General features: G+C 41.0%; 1 protein-coding gene across 1 annotated transcript; it reads left to right on the plus strand.

The window, feature by feature from the left end:
• Positions 1–3,933: 3,933 nt before the first annotated feature.
• On the plus strand, positions 3,934–12,827 carry CT55 (cancer/testis antigen 55). Its single transcript, XM_070463249.1, has 4 exons — positions 3,934–4,086; positions 6,483–6,552; positions 11,346–11,458; positions 12,636–12,827. Exons 1-4 carry the CDS (start codon positions 3,934–3,936, stop codon positions 12,825–12,827), a joined length of 528 nt encoding a protein of 175 aa, XP_070319350.1.
• The last annotated feature ends 8,997 nt before the right edge of the window (positions 12,828–21,824 follow it).

Below are 21,824 nucleotides of genomic sequence, written 5' to 3' on the forward strand. Positions count from 1 at the left end.
TGTTTTACAGATTTTTTTTTTGTGTGTGAGTGGTTTACTGAAGACAACCCAAATCCTTATTTAATATTCTTAATGTGACCGTGTCTGCATGGTCCGTTCCCTCCTACCCCCACCCCCGCCCAGCCAAATACTAGTAGGGATGCAATCCAAACTCTCTGCATGGTGCTACATCATTTGATCCTCCTCACTTAGCCACCCTCATCTCCAGCTTACACTTTAAAAGTGTCTCTCAGGACCACGAGTGCTTCGCTATAAAGCAGCAGTTGGCTCCAGCTTCCAAGCAGCTTTGTAGCTTTGCTCAGTCGTGTCCGACTCTTTGTGACCCTATCAACTGTAGCCCGCCAGGCTCCTCTGTTCGTGGGATTTCCCAGGCAACACTGGAGTGGGGTGCCATGCCCTCGTTTTGAGGCCCAAGCTGATGCAAAAGTTTGACTTTTCCCCAATATCGATGGTATTGGTTTAACGTTGAACAGAAAACTGTTGCTTAGAGCGGATCACGGAACCCTCTGTGGAGCCTGTGTAGGGGTGAGGAGGTGGTGCTTTTGGGGTATGGGTGGGTGGCGGTGTTCTAGAGGCAAAGGAAAAGAACTCAGGCCCTGAGGGATGGGGCTCCACACCTGGGAGCCCGCCTCCATCCTCAGGGCAAGCTGCGGCGCCATCTTCCAAAATAGGCACCAGGCCCTCCCTGCAAAAGCCCGTGGGCGAATTTGTCTACCCTAAGAGATGCAAAAAAGGATTAGACTGGAAGCGACTTCCAGCATGGCCTCCAGGTTTCCACTTTCGTCTGTGATGGGAGGAGCCACGAAGTCCCGCCCACCAGCCCGCTACATCTCAGGACCCTCCTCCCAGGGGGCTACGCCCGGATTGGCTAGAGGGTGGGAACTGTAAAGATCTTCGTAGAGCAGCTTCAGCCAAGTCCTGTGTGAGGGCCTTACTAGAAGTTGGGCGGTGCAGAGAGGCAGGCACGGCCTCTGGGCAGCGGCTGTGATCAGAGTGCGGCTGGGAGGCAGAGGATTAGGCAGAAGCAAGCCTCGTGCCCACTGTCACGCGGAGCCCAGGCCGCCCTGACTACAGGACTATGCTCCGGTTTATTTCCAGGGCTCTTGCCTTTTGGAGGAAGGTGGACTCGTCGGAAGCAGAGAGGGTGCAGCATCAGAGGCTCCTGGAAGGTACTCACCTCATCCCTTCCTTCCCCTTGAGCACTTAGCGGTGCATCCCACTCCTAGTTCCAGGCCGCATGAGCCCAGAAGGGCGCTGTGTGTCCCAGGAGGCACCTCCATGTGGGGAGTCCCTGAACACAACCCGGAGTCCCTAGTCTAGAGTTAATATGTTGATTGAGACGCTCCCTGGGGAGCTGTGCCCCACCCTTGCATTTCCCCAGATGCCTTTGGAAATCGTGCGAGTGTGTTGCGACGGCCTTTCCATACAGGGTGAATCTGCTTTGGTTTCATAAAAACGCGTGTTTGGAGGCAAGTGGACGAATCATACGTCTGTCCCCGGTCAGAGGGCAGGGGCCACGTTTAACTTGATCACCTTTGTGCCCTAAAAACTTGCCCCAGAGTCTGGCACTGAGGGGATGACTCGGGGAGCATTGAGAAGGCGTCATTTTGTTGGTGGGAATCCCTTAAAATGAAAAGGTTTGCTGGGAGAGTGGCGTCCCTGCTCTGGTTGCATTAATTCTCTTGTGTACTGAGTGCTTGTCTGTGGCCAAGCCCTGGGCTCAGGGGCCCGGGGACTGAGGGGCATCCACGTGCTTTAATCTTCAAAATCTCCACGAGAGAAGTCTCAGGGTTGTCGATCAGTTGGACAGCGGGGTCAGAGCGACACAGGCAAGGAGGAGCGGACCCCAGCCGGTGTCACTAGACACCCAGACTCCAGGCCCTGCAACGCTTCCAGACCTCTGCGCTAACGCCGCAGGCTCTTCATCCCACGGGAGTGAATCCACTGTGCGCTCGCCTAGGGTGGCAGTTTGCCAGAGACGGCTCTTGAGCAGCATTATTCCCTCAGCAGGGCCCCGGCTCCCAGGTGCCCGAATCTCCCTGCAGCTTCTGCAGGAGTTTGAGCCCCAGAGAGGTGGCTGAGTCTTAGCGAAGTTTGCGATGGGAGGCTGCTGCGTAGTTTTAGCTGACAGTGCATCATCCATTAATTCCCCTCCCTTTTACCCAAAGAACAACACAGGAGTCTTTGACAAGTTATGTGCCTGAGTGGAAGTTGTCTCTCTTGTATTCCTCTTTTTTCAGTGCTATGATTTAAAGTAATAAATGTGACTCCTCCTCTTTCTTTTTTCTCTTTTTCAAATTTTCAGGATTTTCTTGGGTTGTGATTCTATAATCTATTATAATCAAGGTATTCCCTAGCCTTCCCCAATCAGTTCATCCAAGTCTTTGGTCAAGCACCTAAGGCATTTTGGCTCATAGCGTGGGTTCTGCAGGCTGACCTCTAGGTTCAGATCCCAAATTGTGGCTTACTAGCTGTGTTTGTTCACAAAAAAATAAAATAAAATAAACCCGAGTGATTCAGATGCACATTTGGGCTAGATTCAAATCCCCAGATCTCTTTATGTGCTTTGTCTGGTGAGTTGCTCAAAAATTTCCAGATCTGCTGTTCATGCTGTTGTTAATTACAGTAAAATTATATAACAACAATTGGTGCTTTAGGCTGTCTAGATGTAGATACCACGACAGCAACTAACATATAAGCTCTAACCGGTGGGAGTCACTCACAGTTCTAAGCAGTTGATATGTATGTGTCAGTCAATATTTATAACAACCTTTTCTCACCAGCTTTATTGAGATATAATTGGCATATGAAATTCTAAGTTTAAGGTGTAAAATGTGATGATTTGATATATGAATATATTGTGAAATGTTTACACAATAAGGCTAGTTAATGCCTCTATCACCTGATAAAATTATCTTATTTTTTGTGGTGATGAGACAGGCTGGAACCTGGGACCCAAGTTGCTGCAGTGCAGTGCAATGCTCGCACCCGGACACACCGCTCCTTGAGCAACAAAATGCAAAGAAACTGTATGGGACTAAAAATAACTGTATGCCTGTGCAGTTGGGGCAAATTCCAGACCCAAAAGATACAAAGAGACCAAACTGCCACTTTTGAAGGGCCTGGAGCACAACCAGGGGATTGGGAACAAAAGCAGGATACTGTGCTTGCCCCCTGCATGCATCACCAGAAGGGTGGGCAAACTACCTAAGCCACCCCTTAGGCCTGACCCCTGGATGCACCCCCTACCCTCACCCCACATAAGGAGCCTGCTTGCCACCGGGCTCTGGCAGGGAGGAAGTAAAGACACTTTCTTTCTTTAGCTACCCACCTCCCCACCCCCCGCCGCCACTGCATCAACGCCCCAATAAAGTCTTGCCTGAATTTCTTGTCTGGCGTCTAGTCAATTTCTATTGATTGGGGAGGCCAATAAGGTGAGACCATTTAAGATTCACCCTTGTGAATTCACATTGTCGTTGACCTGGTTTTACAGATGAAAACAAATTCAGAGAGGGTAAGAAATGAACCCCAGGTTACACAGATTTAGGTAAGCAGGAAGAGCTGTGTGATTTGAAACCAGGTCAGGCATTTTTTTTCCATTTGTTTTTATTAGTTGGAGGCTAATTACTTTACAATATTGTAGTGGTTTTTGCCATACATTGACATGAATCAGCCATGGATTTACATGTGTTCCCCATCCTGATCCCCCCTCCAGTAGGTTGCCTTTTCCTTCTCCAGATGATCTCTACCCAGGGATTGAACAGGCACCTCCTGAGTCTCTTGCATTGGCAAGCAGTTTCTTTACTACTGAGCCCCCTGGGAAGCCCATCTTCCTCTGGTAGGGCTTCTTTATAATGTGTGTTTGCGTTTAAGATTAATGAAACCTTTACTCATCTCTTAGGTCACACCAAGTCAAAAACTGTGCAAGGAGTCATGACAAAGTTCTGTAGTAACTATGGCTTGATCGATGAGTTGATCTACTTCAGCAGTGATGTTGTGACTGGCAATGTGCTCCTGAAAGTTGGGCAAAAGGTTACTGCAGTTGTGGAGGAAAGTGAAGCATCTCATGGATTGAAAGCAATCAAAGTAAGATAAGTTTGGGGACTGTCTTTTTTCCTGGGGGATTCCAACCTTGTTTCTATTTATTCAACCTGTCTGAGCAGTGGTAGGACTTGGCGCTTCCACAGCAAGAGGCCCAGGTTCAATCCTTGGTTGGGGAACTAAGATTCCAAAAGCCACTCAGCATGGACAAATAAATAAACTCTAAAAAATAAGCTTTTTGCATTTTAGGATAATTTAAACCATTGTCAACATATTTATATATTTATATATATTATATGTTCTAACAAATTTTGTCTCCTACTGTAACTGAGTCCAAGCTCGTTCTACTCATCCCATGACAGGCCAGTAAGTCTAGAAAAAAGGTGTTGGGGCAAGGAAAATCGACTTTATTTGGAAGGCCAGCAAACTGAGAAGATGGAAGACTAATGCCCTAAGGAACGATCGTAATTCAGAGTAGAATTCAAGTTTCTTTCATGCTAGAGAAGAGGGGGAGCAGTGTGCCTAATCAGCTCATGGATATCCTTCTGATAGGTTGGTGATGAGGAACTGGGTGGTATTTCAGAAGTCAACATTGTTAACCTTATGGTTCCAACTGATCTGAGGTGTATGTGCTGGTGGTCAGCATGCAATTAACTTCTACCACCTAGGTGGGGATTTCAGTATCTGCAAAACAGCTCAAAGGATATGGCTCAGAATATTATCTATAGTCCTTGAGGAGGAACTGAAGCGCCTTGTTTTATGGCTAAACAATTATTTTGTCTTACTTGACTGTTTTCCTTTCTGCGTTTTATTTCTCTGATTAAATTTGCTCTTTGGAAGTTGGAGAAGGCTTAGGAAGCTAAAGCTTTTCTACAAACAAGAGGCAGAGTGCAGGGAGTTGGGGACAGAGGGTCTGTTCCCAGGAAAGACCCATGGGGTCCCTCTTGGTTTCACTGTAAAGTATGGATTTTTGTTATATAACTTGGTTGATGGAAAACATTGAAATTTCCTTTGTGCCTTTCTTTCTTAAATGGTTAAGATATATGTTATTATTAGTAGTAGTATCTCTATTATTTAGATAGCAGCTCTCAACTGAATGCTTAATATAAACTTTCTCTAAATTTGGAAAGTTTTATATACACATAAAATAATACAGAAATAATTCTAACTCTAGGATGAAAAAGCAAAAATCCCCTTTCATGCAACTTTTATTCCTCAGTCATGGTGCTTTGATGAATTGTTGACATACTTGTGATCATTTGAGGGTGCATTAGTAGTATATATATTATTAAATTTTCCTTCAAATAGTGCATAGATATTTATGCATAGTAAAAACATCCGGAGCAGGGTAAGTACCAGAATATAATATGGTCAATGCTTATCTTTAGAAAGCTGTTGGGTTTACAGATTATGTATAATAGGTTTTTGTTTTTTTTTCTCTGCCTTGTATTTTTTGTACGATGAACATGTACTATTAGTGTAATTAGCCAAGAAAAATATAAAGACTCTTTTATTTTCAATAATAAAACTTTCAAATGCCTCTCTGTTATAGATAAATTAAGTCCTAATCTGACTTGTCTCCCCCCGCCTTTATTTTCCCAACTTTGTGTTGTGTTATAACACTCTCCCACAAAGTGCCATGATCTGAAATCTTACGATTTTCCTCCTTGTTCACGACTTTGCCATGTGATTTCTCTCCTTTGCTATCTCCCTTGTCCTCAGCCCTGTTCTCATTTGCTAGTAAAATCCTTCTCTTCTTTCACAGCCTAGGTCAAATCCCACTTTCTCCAAGAAATTGTCCTGTATTCTCTGAATCATAAATTCTTTCTTTACTGGGAATTCCCCAAAGCCAGTTTTTGCACATATTTTTACTATTTGTCATAACTTGCTTTGAATTAATTATTTTTGCATTTTATTCCCCTTTGGTTATGAATTCATACAGGCAGGAATAGTATCTTTTGTTTTTGCATCTAATATGGTCAGTGCATTTAATTTGTTGGTGCACAAATAGTGTTTTCAGACACATTTTTGGAAATATATGACAGCATAACACAAAGTGTGAACCCTCATTTAAACTATGGACTTTAATTAAATATAATTAATATTGGTTCATCAATCGAACAAATGTACTGATTGAACAAATGCAAGATACTAGTAACAGAGGAAACTGTGAGTGTAGAAAAGGAATATATGGGAAGCTCATGACTGAACTGAACTGAACTGATGCTTAATTTTCCTAAACTGCTCTAAAACATAAAAATATATGAAGCTCAGGTATTATTTTATCATCTCATGTCTATGATATGTTTGCTATGTAAAATATATTCACCACTGTTTGTTATAGTTATTTAAACTCTTTCTTAAACAACAATGATTTAAGCATATGTTTCTGATTTTTAAACTTTCGTTATGTGTGAAGTAAGTGTTTCTTCTTCTCGTAGGTGGATGCTTTCTGTGATAATAGCCACGGTGATGAACTGCCAGACTCCTGTACTAGAATCTCACTTGGCTGTATGAACTCTCTGATGGAAGGTGTTGAGTTCATTCATCACACAGCTTACTTCTCTCTAGATGTTGTTTGTAAAGGTACAATTTATATATATTTTTTTACTAGATTGCTGAAATGTTCCTTTAATTAGCAATGCAAAAGAGATTTTTGGAAATGCCAAATGTATACACAAGATACTTTTCACAAAAACATTTCAAACATTGTAAATAATCTCTTCTGAAATGCTCCAACTTTGTCTTTTTTATTAATTAAACTTTTTATTTTATATTGGGGTATAGCTGATTAACAATGTTGTGATAGTTTCAAGTGGACAGCAAAGGGACTCAACCAAAAAATTTTTAAATTTAAAATTAGGTTTTACCTATTTTTTAATTTTATAGATTGCATTTGAAGATGGTTATAGGCATCATTTCCATGTCAAATTTGTGACATGCTTAACACTAACTGGTAAGAGGATTTAATTTCTTCTCCATTGTCCTTCACTCCAACTGGAAGCTCTTTGATACTTGAGGTGAACTTTTGGAGTTAAAAATTATGTACAGCAAGGGACAGATGTGTTATATTTTTAAAAGTTCATCCTGTCATTTGTTGCATTGTCATTTATTAGATGTAATCACTAGTATTTGTGTAATTTTTCCATTCCTATAGGCATTGAATTTCTAATCTAACTGAAAAATATTATTAATACAAGTATACAGGGATAATGTTTTTTTTTAATTCTTCAAAAGCTTTAAAATAAGGTTTGGAAGTAACCTTGTACCTTTCTGTTGGTTCACAAACTGGTCCTGTAATGGAAAACAAGGAGAGACCTAGAAAGAGGCAGGCCACTCCAGATGGGTAGGGAGCAGGCTTAATAAGCAAGGGAGTTTAATGTATGAGCCTTATTTTGAGTGTACAAGTAGATCTATACCCTCCCCTGCCAGAATTTCAACACTTTATACAGAGGTCTTAACAGAGTTCAGTCACGAATACCACCCAAATGGTCTCAGTGATACCTTACTGTCAAGGCTGTGTCCTTGAAACATGGGACGGTAGGTGGAATGTACATTCCAAGGACCATGGAAGAGATGAGCAGCCTCCAAGTGCCCAGGTCCAGTTTGTGGGTCAACCATGGTTATGTCTTCTCAGTAACCTCCTCCAACACATTCCAAGCATGTGTGTGTGTGTGTGTGTGTCCATTAATTATCAGGTATAACACTTTGTTATTTTATGCCTAAAGCAATGATTTGTTGGTTTGTTGATGCTATTTCAATTTATTAATTCAGCTCAAAATAGAGTGCTAGATATTGGCAAGACCAAGATAACTAAGACTTTATTAAACCCTGCCTGCAAAGAGCTGATAGTTCAATTGGGAGAGACTGACATTAAAAGAATGTGATTAAAAGAATTTAAAAAAAAAAAACATTACTGAGTAGAGGAGAGAGAATGGTTAACTGCTATGGAGAGAACTGGGAAAGGCTGCCTGGGTGAGGCGCTTTCCCAGCTGGTCTCCGTACCCCTGCAACCCCTTGCCAGGCTGGATTTTGAAAGATGAATACAAGTAAAAAATATTGTACCTAAGTCCAAAGAGAAGTTCCCAAAATTGATTGTCTGGTGGCAGCTAGGATCTTAAGACCCATTTAGTTAGAAATACCTAATGCTAAGAGAAGAGGCCCCTTGGATTGCTAAGCTCTAAAGGCAATCTCTTGGTCCCTATAAACCATGTCAATAGGAAATCACCACCAATGATAGCCCTTGCCAGAAGAATTCTTCTCAAGATGGGAAACACTTGGACATGTTGCTAATGCCAAAGGGATTGATTGAAAGTGAAGAAGAGAGCAGGAAGGACTGATAAAACAGTCCCTGGTTGTAAAGAGAGGATGGGACTCAAGGCACAGGTGGAGGGATTTACTGCTGCAAAATAAATCGAGTGAACTGAAGTAATAGACTGTCTTGGGTGAAAGAGAGAGTAGATGAAAAAGAAGACTTGAGCACCTAACCAGTCATATTTAGAAATGTCAGAATAGCTGTTTTTAATCTAATTATAAAACCCTATGAAAATGGTAAAAACTTGTTACAATTTAAAACATAATAGGAATCTAAAAGAAGGAAAAATTGTGTTGATTTTTTTTGTTTGTTCCATATCATGCCGAGTCCGTGTATGTTCTTTCCTTGTTTATGTTCATTCAACAGATATTTGAGTACCTCACTCTGTTCCAGGTACAGTTTTCATAATACTTATATTCTAATGAGGTAGAAAGAGGTAGAACTCAGACAATATGCAAGTAAACCTCCCCCAGCCCCCCTCACAAAAGAGATACAGATTGTTTTCTGTTCTCCAGGACTTGAGGAAGGCATTGTGATAGTAAAACGGAGTAAAGTGAGGTGAGCTTTACTATAGACAGCAGGTTACCGAAGGCCTCTCTGAGGGGGTGACACATGAGCTGAGACCTGAGGGAGAAGGAACCACCTGGTAAAAATATTTCACAGGGAAGAAATGTGAGAAAAGTCCTGACGTGGAAAAATTCTGGCATTTCCTCAGAAAAGAAGGAGGGGCAGGATGGCTGGAGCATCGTGAGTAGGCATCATATCTGTGTCAGCAACATGTGTGTCAGCAGCTCAAGTTCATCGTTTGTTTTTAGTTTTTTTTTTTTTTCGGAGTGTCTTTGGGTTTTTACAAATCCAAGTGCCTAAACATTACCCTCATGCCTCTCCCCAGTCAATCTCCGCCCCCATCTCCAGGGCAAAATACAGTTTTGAGTTTTTTTTCCCCACCATATATTTAATTTGGCAGTCTAGAATTTTACAGATATAATGAAGTCAGACATATATACTTCTTTGTTTAATACTTTTTTACTCAGAAGTGTATTTTTAGATTCATCTATATTGTTGCATATGTCTGTAGCTCATTCTGTATATCACAGTTTCTCCATTTTCCTATTGAAGGTCATGTTGGCTGCTGTCAGCTTTTGGCTATTATGAATAAAGCTGCTATAAAACATTCTTATACAAGTCTTTTTTCTGAACCTATGATTTTATTTGTCAGGGCTAGGTTCTTAGGACTAGGCTTGAAACTGCTGAATCATAGTTTCAGGATAATGATAAATCTAGGGAGCTATGGGTTGAAAAATTACGGATGGTTTTACTGAAAAAGTAAAGTTTCAATAAATATCTTAAAGAGAAGAGTAAGGAGGTGAGCTACACAGGGATTTATAGATCATATTAAGGATTTGGCCTTTTTGGGGGGGATGAACTTTGAACAATGATGTGATATGACGTGAGTTATGTTTTAATGTGTTCGCTCTGGCTGTCATGCTGAGAACAGGTTACATGGGACAGGGATGGAATTGGGAACACAAGTTAGGAATCTATTATTGCAATAATCCTGGTGAGAGATGATGGAAACTTGGCTAAGATTGGTAGAAAGGAAGGCTGTAAGGATTTCTTTGATTTTAGAAATACTTTGAAGTTAGAAATGAAAATATTGGCTGATGGACTGGACATTTGGTGTGAAAGAAAGTGGAGTCAAGAGTTACTCCTAAGTGTTTCGCTGGAACAATGGTAAGGGTAGAGTTTCCATTTTTGAGATATGGAAAGACCAAGGAGCAAAACTGGGTGCATGAGAAGACTAGCAAGAGCCCAGCTTTAGACATAATGATTTGAGTAAACATTTGGATATATGAATCTGAAACTGGTTAGAGCTCCAGTTACTAGAATTATTAGCCTATGGATATTATAGAAAGCCACACAAAGGAAATGTGGAGAGAAAGAAGACAAGAGGTCCCTCGTGTGGTTTTCAGTCCTTCTAAAATTTAGTTGTGATGGAACCAAGAACAAAGAAAGGGCTATGATGGAACTAGAAATAGGGTACAGAAATATTTAACTTTAATAGATATTGCCAGCTTTCTGAAGTGGTTGTATCAAGTTTCACTTTCAGTAGCAGCATTTTAGAATTCTATTGGCTTCAAATGCTCCATGGTACATTTGGACACTGTGACTCGCTTTTAACTTGTGTAAAATCTGTAAAGATTTGTTGACAGTTGAAAAATGTAAATTATATAGAGTTCATTGTTGGTCCAAAACCCTTGAGAAAATTGTCTCTTCCTCTAGCAATATGTTCTTCTGCTATCTGTTCAGTTCAGTCACTCAGTCGTGTCTGACTCTTTGTGACCCCATGGACCTGCAGCACGCCAGGCTTCCCTGTCCATCACCAACTCCCAGAGCTTGCTCAAACTCATGTCCATCAAGTTGGTGATGCCATCCAACCATCCTCTGCTATGGCTCCCACTAATAGCAATCAACATGGATTTGGTGTTGCTTCTGTGCCAAATACTATTATATGAGTTTTAATTGTCCCTTCACTTCTATGTAGTAAGTACTACTCTTATGCTTCTCATTTTACAGATGAAGAAATCAAGGCCCAGAGAATTAAGTCAATTGAGTAAGGGGCAGTGTTAAGGTTTGAACACAGGCAAGCATATTCTTAACATACTTTCCTTCCTCTCCAGAAGGAGTGTGAATGTGACCAACAGTTTGATCAGGTTCTGTGCTGCTCTCACCAAAGATTGCTCTGAGATGCGCAGTTAATGCTTTTCCCCAGTTGACTTGAAGTCAGGAGAGAGAATCAATGCCTAAAACATTATAAAATTCCTTTCTGACAGGAAGACTTGCAGGTTACCTGTTTTTAAATGTTCAAAATGGACCTTCAATGTCATAGAATCTACTTTAGGGTATTCCAGCATCAAAGTAACGTGAAATTTCACATGACAACATTGTGAGATAATTCCAACTTGATTTCTCTCCCTGGTGGTTTTAGATTTTGAACCTTATCAGGGTGACCGAGTAGAAGTTGTATTTTCCATCCAGCCAGACGCACAAAGCAGAAAGGCCCTCTCAGTGAAGCCTCTGAGACACAAGCACGTGCACAAGGTAATTCATCTGATGTTGCCCTTGTTTGTTTTGGCTTAGCCTGCTTGTGGTGATAATTTGCTGCTTGGGATTCTATTGGTTGGCTTGGGAAACCTAAAAGAAAATACATTCTTTGCCTAAGAGTTTATTTTTTTATTGAAAAGGTAGTGCTTCTGAAAGGAAATAGTTAAAGAAAAAAATATATAATTAAGATCTAAATTATATATATAATTAAGGTCTATATAATTATTATACAGTTTATATGAGCAGTATTAAAATGTTGAGAGCAACAGAACAGAAAACAAACCATGTTTGGGGAATTGCTGGGGAAGAATGAATGTCATGGGTGAAGGGACTAGATCTTACAGTAAACACTGGGTGTGGTTTGGGTCCTGGAGACTAATAGAAATTCAGTTTGTAGGGTTTCCCTGGTGGCTCAGCTGGTAAAGAATCTGCCTGCAATGCGGGAGACCTGGGTTTGATCCCTGGGTTGGGAAAATCCCCTGGAGAAGGGAAACACTACCCACTCCAGTATTCTGGCCTGGAGAATTCCGTGGATTGTCACAGTCGGACACGACTAAGCAGCATTCACTTTCACTTTTCACAGATGAAGCTTGAAATGTGACAGAGGAAGTGGGGGAAATGAGGTTCTATTTACCACCACATTCCTTTCTTACTCAATCCTTTTCACTCTCACCACTGTTACTGTGGAGGTTAATGGACAGAGTATGTTATATTTAGAGCAGGGTTTCTAATACTAGACTTGAATCCACAGAGATTCTGACTGAATTAATGTGAGATGGGGTCTCGGCATGAGTAGTTTTACAAAGCGCTCCACTTTGGTGTCTCAGATGTGCCAGCCATGTTGGGAATCACTGATTTGGAGTGACCTACAGATTAAATCCAGGCTTTCCAGGTGACTCATTGGTAAAGAATCAGCCTGCCAATGTAGGAAACACTGGTTTGATCCCTGGATCAGAAAGATTCCCCTGGAGAAGGAAATGGCAACCCACTCCAATATTCTTGTCTGGAGAATCCTATGGACAGAGGAGCCTGGAGTGCTGCAGTCCATGGAATCGCAAAGAGTCAGACAGGACTTAGCGACTAAACAACAGATTAAATCCTAAGTGAGGAGGTGCAGACCTTGTGAAAGTGCATGAGCCTTTTACATAAACGTTTGCATTGTTTGTAATTACAGGTTTGCATTACTAGCCTGCAGGGAAGAAATGGGGTGTTAGATGATACTATCTTTTTCACCCTGGAATCTCTGAAACTTCCTGATGGCTACGCACCTCGAGTATCTGACATGGTCGATGCAGTCGTGGTGGAGAGTGTTCAGTCCTGCTATGTTTGGAGAGCAATTTCTATGACTCTAGTGAAAAGGGGGTAATAAGAAAGCAATGTTTTTATTCCCTGTGCATCTTTTCTTCTCTTGGCAGTCAAAGGCTTGGTTTAAATGTGTTCTGGAAAAAAAAATAGCTTAGTAAACCTCAACAGTTAATTCAAAGACAACCTTTAAAATCTTCTGTGGTCTAGCTAAATGGAATGCATCTTCTGGAGGGTGTTTAGCATTTTTCATTATTGATTAAAAACATTTTCATCTTCATCACTTGTAATGATTAATGTTCATGATTTTCTGTTTTTAGTGGATGTGTTTATTTTTAAAAATTAATCTACATTCTGTGATTTTTTTCACCTTTCAGAGTTTCTAATCCAAGAAATGTTTCTTTAGAACTCACGTGCTTGTGTTCTAGGTCCAGTGGGACTACCGGTTACTGGTTAGTTCCCCACTTTATGGTTGGGTAGTTGGAGTCAATATTTTCTAGATTTTAGATAGTCACCCATTGGTCCACTTCAGAAACAGTGATTGACTCCTATGTGCTAGGTGCTAGGGTTATAACCTTGAACACAATGGCCAAAATTCTGTGCCCTGATGGGACTTGTGTTCTGTGAATGCCCACCTGGCTTCCTGACCTATGGAATCTGCAGATAGAAAGGGGCCAATGGGTGCTGCTGCGGCTCCAGGTCCCTAGGAAAGTGATTATTCCAAAGCAGCACCACACATTGTGGGAATTCCAGAAAAGTCCACCACTGGACTTGAAAGATGCATGGGTCGTGGATTCTGCCAGCTCCCCACTCGATTCTCCTGTTTGGCTGACATAGAAGACTGTTCTTGGAGAGACAGTGCATTGTTGTAAAACTGGTTGTTGGTGATTCGATCCTAGTTGCCAGTTCACAAACTTCCTCAATGGAGTGAGTGAATCATGTCAGCACCTGGCATGCAGTGGTGGGAGTAGGGGAGAGAGCAGAATACTTTTCCTTCATCCTTTTAGCAAACTCCAGAATCTGTCCGCTTTCACAGGGCTGGCCCAGCAGAGCTTTAGTTTGGACATTTTACTTCAGGGCTGTTTCAACTCTGAGGTCTTTGCCACCTCAAGGATACAGGGTCTTTGATAATCTGATCCTCGTCGGTGCAGCACCTGGTCTCCCTAACTGAACAACATCATGGTGCGGGGACTGGGGAACAGAAAGTATGAGTCTGGCTTGTATTAGAAACGGGGTTTTAATAAGTTACATGTAAACACAGGGACCTGTCACCACACACTTCTGGGACTCCAGTGTTGTGTGGTAGAGCTTCCCAACCTGAAGTGCTGATATATGGATTCCCTTCAGCTCATTCAGGGGATACATGCAACAGGAAAAGAAATATGACAGTCATCTTGAGCTGCCAACTACAGCCCTTGGGCCAAATCTGAACTGTGCCTTTTTTATTTTAATCAGTTTTATTGAGATGGAGGGCTTCCCTGGTAGCTCAGCTGGTAAAAAATCTGCCCGCAATGCAGGAGACCCTGGTTTGATTCCTGGGTCGGGAAGATGCCCTGGAGAAGGGAAAGGCTACCCATTTCCGTATTCTGGCCTGGAAAATTCCATGGACTGTATAGTTCATGGGTTACAAAGAGCCGGACACGACTGAGCGACTTTCACTTTCACTGAGATGGAATTCACATAATATACAATTCACCCAATTCAACTGTACAATTCAGTAGTTTGTAGTATGTGTGCAGTGGTATTCAACCATTGACACAATCTTAATTTTAGGACATTTTCACCCCTACTTAAAAACACCCCATATCAGAAATAAAAATCAGATTGTATATTTCACCTTTTTGATACAGTCACAGGCACATTCACTCTATTCACTACATCTTAAAGTTAGCTCTGGACTTCCCTGGTGGTCCAGTGGTTAAGAATCCACCTGCCAATGCAGGGGACCATAGGTTTGATTCCTGGTCCAGGAATATCCCATGTGCCACGAGACAGCTAAGCCCATGCACCCCAACTGTTGAGCCTGTGCTCTAGAACCCATGTGCTACAACTAATGAGGCCTGCGTGCCCTTGAGCCTGTGCTCCACAACAAGAGAAACCATTGCAATGAGAAGCCCATGTGCCACAACTACAGGGTAGCCCTCACTTGGCACAACTAGAGAGAGCCTGCATACAGCAGTGAAGCCAATGAACCCAGCACAGCCAAAAATAAGTAAATAAATAAATATTTTTTAAAAAAGGGTAGCTCTTCAAGTGGTTCTGAAGCCCTATAAGCATTGAGACCCAAGTGCCAACGTTCAAGTGGTCACACTTATAGATGGTATCAGATGCCACTTAAAATCTGAATTTCAAATGTCCACTCCCACCCAGGTGTGCTGCCTACATTCCTTAAATGTATAACCAGTCACCTGCTGCAGTCTATCTGGAGCTCAAACTCAACCGTCATAAACAACTTTTCACCTGCCATCTCTGGAACAACACCTTGGACTCACTGTATTCCATATCCTAGTGACTAGGACCAGCAAATTCTTCATTCACAGGTGACATGCACTACTCTTAAAACAGGCTTCATGGTTTCCTTTTGCATTATTCTTGCTGATGCTATTCACCCTTAGAATTTCATCTCTGAAAAAAAAAAAGAATTTCATCTCTGTAATCTTTACAATCCCTTTTTTTGCCTGTAAAAATTGCATCTATTTCAGGCTCAAGGGAAACATATGTGAAATAGACATGTAAACAGAGTATCAGTTAGGACACTGTTCATTAGTTGCAAGTTCCACACATCATATTACTTTCTTATAGTATCTAAAAGCACTATTTGTACTACATTAACTAGAATGTATGACAAACGCTCTAAAATGCTGGCCATTTGGTATGAGAATGGGACTGGGGCTCTGCTGTCAGGAAGTGGGGTGAAGAGAGCAAAATGGTCATGAATTTTGACAGACAACATCCTCACAGCATCGGGCTAGGAACTTAAATCCACAATCTCATTTAATCCTCAAAAGCACAGTCAGAGATAGGGAGTACAGGGTTAGCAAACACAGGCACAGAAAAGTCAAGTGGTTTTGTAAAGGACAGAGGCCTTTTAACAAATATATAGAACTGGGGATCAGTCATGCTTGTCTGTCTCCAACCTTGCAAACTCAGTACATTTGAAAAGTGGAAATTCTCCCTGCAGGGGTCTAATGGTTTTCACTTAATTCATTCAACCAGCCTTTTTAAAGTAACAAGCTGGATACAATACACCCAATGCAAAGCTGAGAAAAAAAAGAGGTTGTGGCTTAGCCTTTTGGTCAATGACACTGTTGATCTAATGTGAAAGGTGAATATGATCACTTAAGTAACCATGAAAGTAAAAATTATAATTGACTGGGGAGGAAGAAATAGGCTGCTCTCAAAGTGATATAATAGTGGTGATGGGGACCATGTTAGCTTAGGTGTCAGGGAAGACTATATTGAGTAGAGGGGATGATGTATGCAACGATTTTGAAGCAGAAAAAAGCTTGGTGCATTTTAAAAAATATTTGGCTACACCATGTCTTAGCTGTGGCACGAGGGATCTACTTCTCTGGCCAGGGATCGAACGTGGGCACCCTGCATCAGAAGCGCAGAGTTTTAGCCACTGGACCACCAGGGAAGTCCTTTGGTGCATTTCAAAGACTTGAAAAGCCTTGGGATTGGCCAAGTGACTTGATACAGTCAATGGGATGTGAGAGTACGGGATGTAAGTGCCTCTGATGTTCTGGTGATCCACCATGAAAAACGCATGCCCAGTTCATCCTAGGCCCAGAATGACAGCACACAGCTTATCTGAATCCAGCCTGGAGCTGGAGCCAAACTCAGACAACTCATATCTGCAACATGGCTCCCTAGGCAAGAACTGACAAACTCTAGCTCATGAGCAATGTGCAGAATTGTAAATGTACAAATAAATTCTTGTTATCATAGACCACTGAGTTTGGGACATTATTGTTGCAATAGCTAATACAGACTTTTAACAGAAATAAATGACCCTCACTAATACACCCAGACACATGAACATACTGTCTGCTCTGCACTGGTTCATCATCAGGCTTGACTAAAACAAGAACAGGAAAATGATGACTAGGAGTCTATGCAGTGTGTAAAGCATGATTATTAACTATAACACTAGATGATGGGCAGTTGGATAGTAATTTTGTCTATGAATTTAAACCAGGCTGCTACTATTGGCTGCACTGCTCCAGGCTTTTTAATAATCCATTATACAACATATTTCAGTTATCCTGCAAAATTACTTTACTTTTTTAAAAAGGTAGGATAATAGCACAATACAATAGCAAATAGAACTGCATTGACAAGCTACCACCTTCATGATCTCAATTTCTGGCTTAGAGAAACCTCAAGTCTTATCTAGAATATGTTTTTTCTTCACAGTCAATAAGATAATGGCAATTAAACATATTATAGTTCCCTCTCCTATTTAGCCAGTAGATTTTTATTGCTGTAATGCTTCCCACTTATTAAGAGCTTTTGGGAAACAAAACTTTTAAAGGTGAGATTTTACCATACAGACTTTTGGGTGACATTGATAAGCATCTACAAAAGAGAAAATTACATTGATATACTGCCATTTGTTAGTGACTGAACTGGTCTAGTATCTGATTTCATTAAAATATATCTGATGGCACTTAAGCATTATTGTAAGATAAGAACATAAGTGCCTTCTAAATGAGTTGTTCATGAAATCTAGAGTCCTTTCCACTGTGCAGGGAGTCTTTCTTATAGGACAATTACATTTCTTGTTCTTATATGGGTTGGTAGAGGGAAAAAAAAACTTCTCCTCTACTCTCTTATGTTCTGTAACTGGGACGTAGAAATTAAACTGATAAAAGCAAGATTAACAGGAGAAAATGCATGCAAACTTATTTTAATTATATGTGCACAAAGGTTTGACAGAAAGGAAGTGAAAAATCCAGGAAGCTGTTAGACTTGACAGTTTATATACCATGGAAACAAAAGGTGATAAATTATGAAGAAGTGACTGGACAAAGGAAAGTTGGGGAGGGGTGTTGGGCTTCTAGGGGCAGTAAATTGGAGGATGGTAAATATATGGGAAATTATAAAGATAAGGGTATTTCAGTAAGGAGTTCTTTTCTGTGTGTGCAGACTCCTCAATGCCATGTTTCATGTCCAGTGATAAGGGTCGTTTTCCTCCTCCTAGTACTAGAGGAGAAGGGACACCTTCGAAAGGAAAAATTATGTCCTGCTTTAGGCACATAGGAGAAAGGCAAAGAGCTCTTCCTGTATTTGCTTTTTCTCAATTGCCTGAAACTCAAAATAATTCTTGGGCTTCCCAAGTGGCTCAGTGGTAAAGAATCCACCTGCCAATGCAGGAGATGTTGATCCCTGGGTTGGGAAGATCCCCTGGAGGAGGAAATGGCAACCCACTTCAATATTCTTGCCTGGGAGAAATCCCATGGACAGAGGAGCCTGGCAGGCTGCAGTTCACAGAGTTTCAAAGAATCGGGCACACCTGAGCACAAACACATACACAAAATAATTCTTATGCTTAAGTGGCATATTTGGAGTGGCATGTTCTCATCCCCTTCAGGTTTGTAGAATTTTAAACCTGGAAGAGGCTTTGCAAACTTTCTAATATAGTATATCTTAAACTTTTATGAATCATTAATGACTTTGAGGATGCAGTGAAACCTATAAACCACTTCCATAGAAACAATTTCAAATAAAAATTTAGTGTGTAATTACATAGAGTTCAGACTCTCCTGAAACATGTCTATGGACACCTTATGAGTCTCAAAATGACTCTCAGAAAATGAGAATCAGTCTTCCCTGTCCTTGTCTAGTTAATGCTCCAGTGTCCTATGGGCTTAGTGGCAGCCAAAAATAAAACAAGAGCCTGGGTGATTGCATGATTACTGTTTAATTCATTAACTTGCTTTCAATTAATTTTTGATTTTTTACTATAAAAATTCAAACATTCATAAGTTTTAAAAGTTAAGTTTAACAAGCTTCTTGGATCAGTTCCCCAGATTCAATAATTGTCAACATTTGACCACCTTGTTTCATTTATCCCTCCCTTGATTTTTTTTCATTTCTTTTTTGAAAATCAATTAAAAATTTTTAATCAAATAAATTTGACATGTATCATCATTCAAGTTTAAGATTATATACATTTATAACTTGTAATGTATGTGACTATATTTTATCACATTATGCAACTATAGTACAATATTGTTGTCTGTATTCATTATGCTGTGCATTAGATCTATATGGCTTATTTACTTCCTGTTACAAGTTTGTTCCTCTTTCAGTATCCTATCATTTTGCCTTCTCATACTGTTCATGGGGTTCTCAAGGCAAGAATACTGAAGTGGTTTGCCATTCCCTTCTCCAGTGGACCACATTCTGTCAGACCTCTCCACCATGACCCTTCCGTCTTGGGTGGCCCCTACATGGCATGGCTTAGTTTCATTGAGTTAGACAAGACTGTGGTCCATGTGATCAGATTGGCTAGTTTCCTGTGATTATGGTTTCATAATCCTGGTTTCATAATAATCCTGGAATGTGAAGTCAAGTGGGCCTTAGAAAGCATCACTACGAACAAAGCTAGTGGAGGTGATGGAATTCCAGTTGAGCTATTTCAAATCCTAAAGGATGATGCTGTGAAAGTGCTGCATGCAATATGCCAGCAAATTTGGAAAACTCAGCAGTGGCCACAGGACTGGAAAAGGTCAGTTTTCATTCCAATCCTAAAGAAAGGCAATGCCAAAGAATGCTCAAACTACCACACAATTGCACTCATCTCACACGCTAGTAAAGTAATGCTCAAAATTCTCCAAGCCAGGCTTCAGCAATACGTGAACTGTGAACTTCCAGATGTTCAAGATGGTTTTAGAAAAGGCAGAGGAACCAGAGATCAAACTGCCAACATCCGCTGGATCATCGAAAAATGGCAAGAGAGTTCCAGAAAAACATCTATTTCTGCTTTATTGATTATGCCAAAGCCTTTGACTGTGTGGATCACAATAAACTGTGGAAAATTCTGAAAGAGATGGGCATACCAGACCATCTGACCTGCCTCTTGAGAAACCTGTATGTGGGTCAGGAAGCAACAGTTAGAACTGGACATGGAACAACAGACTGGTTCCAAATAGGAAAAGGAGTATGTCAAGGCTGTATATTGTCACCCTGCTTATTTAACTTATATGCAGAGTACATCATGAGAAACGCTGGGCTAGATGAAGCACAAGCTGGAATCAAGATTGCCAGGAGAAATATCAATAATCTCAGATATGCAGATGACACCACCCTTATGGCAGAAAGCCATAAAAGAGCCTCTTGATGAAAGTGAAAGAGGAGAGTGAAAAAAATTGCTTAAAGCTCAACATTCAAAACACTAAGATAATGGCATCTGGTCCCACTACTTCATGGGAAATAGATGGAGAAACAGTGGAAACAGTGTCAGACTTTATTTTTTGGGGCTCCAAAATCACTGCAGACGGTGATTGCAGCCATGAAATTAAAAGACGCTTACTCCTTGGAAGGAAAGTTATGACCAACCTAGACAGCATATTAAAAAGCAGAGACATTACTTTGCCAACAAAGGTCCATCTAGTCAAGGCTATGGTTTTTCCAGTAGTCATGTATGGATGTGAGAGTTGGACTGTGAAGAAAGCTGAGTGCCGAAGAATTGATGCTTTTGAACTGTGGTGTTGGAGAAGACTCTTGAGAGTCCCTTGGACTGCAAGGAGATCCAGCCAGTCCATCCTAAAGGAGATCAGTCCTGGGTGTTCATTGGAAGGACTGATGTTGAAGCTGAAACTCCAATACTTTGGCCACCTCATGCAAAGAGTTGACTCATTGGAAAAGACCCTGATGCTGGGAGGGATTGGGGGCAGGAGGAGAAGGGGACAACAGAGGATGAGATGGCTGGATGGCATCACCAACTCAATGGACACATGAGTTTGAGTAAACTCCGGGAGTTGGTGATGGACAGGGAGGCCTGGCATGCTGTGATTCATGGGGTCGCAAAGAGTCAGACATGACTGAGTGACTGAACTGAATTGAACAAGTTTGTACCCTTAAACACCATCACTCTTAACCCCCTTCCATTCCCTCATACCCAGTTTTACTGTTTTCCACAAGTTTCGCTTTTTTAGATTCTACATATAATGATACCATACCATAGTTGTCTTTATCTCTCTGGCTTAATCTCACTTAGCATAATGTGCTCAAAGCCATCCATGCTGTCACAAATGGAAAGATAACTTCCTCTACCATGGTTGAATAATATTCCATTGTATATACATATCACATATTTTTTATCTATTCATCTGCTGATGAACATTTGGCTTCTTTTGACAATTTCAAAACAAATCCAGGACATTATGTTATTTTTTCTCATGACCACTGCATTATGCTTCACTTAGTCATAAGGATATGCCATATTCCAATAAAGAAAAGCTATGACCAACCTAGACAGCAGTATTAAAAAGCAGAGACATTACTTTGCTGACAAAGGTCCATCTAGTCAAAGCTGTGGTTTTTCCAGTAGTCATGTATGGATGTGAGAATTGGACTATAAAGAAAACTGAGCACCAAAGAATTGATGCTCGAGTATTCTTGCCTGGAGAAATCCCATGGACAGAGGAGCCTGGTGGGTTACAGTCCATAGTGTTGCAAAAGAGTTGGGACATGACTAAAGGGACTGAGCACAGCACAGCACATTCTGTATTTGGGACGGAATAAGAATATCCCTTCCTATTCATTGGCACAAACAATTTCAACTTCTAGAGAATTTTGTGATTGTCTGGTACCCCGAAATTTATCATAAAAAAAACCAACCAACAAACAACAAAGCTACTCAAAAGCCTGAAGGCTCAGCACACAATTTAGGAGGGTGAAGTCAATTCTTAGTTCACATATAATGCTTGTAGGAAAAATGAATACTCTGTGTAATTATCGTAAGTTTGTAAACTTATTAAAATGTGTGTGCTAAGTCGCTTCAGTTGTGTCCAACTCTTGTTGCAACCCTATAGACTGTAGCCCACCAGGC

Source organism: Odocoileus virginianus, unplaced genomic scaffold, assembly GCF_023699985.2.
Source record: "Odocoileus virginianus isolate 20LAN1187 ecotype Illinois unplaced genomic scaffold, Ovbor_1.2 Unplaced_Contig_1, whole genome shotgun sequence".
Taxonomy (NCBI): Eukaryota; Metazoa; Chordata; class Mammalia; order Artiodactyla; family Cervidae; genus Odocoileus; species Odocoileus virginianus.

Bases quoted from the DNA above. Each gene is read 5' to 3' on its own strand.
- CT55 (XM_070463249.1), top strand. From the start codon at position 3,934: ATGACAAAGTTCTGTAGTAACTATGGCTTGATCGATGAGTTGATCTAC. The intron at 6,553-11,345 runs GTATGAACTCTC...TGGTGGTTTTAG, and splicing joins TACTAGAATCTCACTTGGCT to ATTTTGAACCTTATCAGGGT. The intron at 11,459-12,635 runs GTAATTCATCTG...TTGTAATTACAG, and splicing joins GACACAAGCACGTGCACAAG to GTTTGCATTACTAGCCTGCA.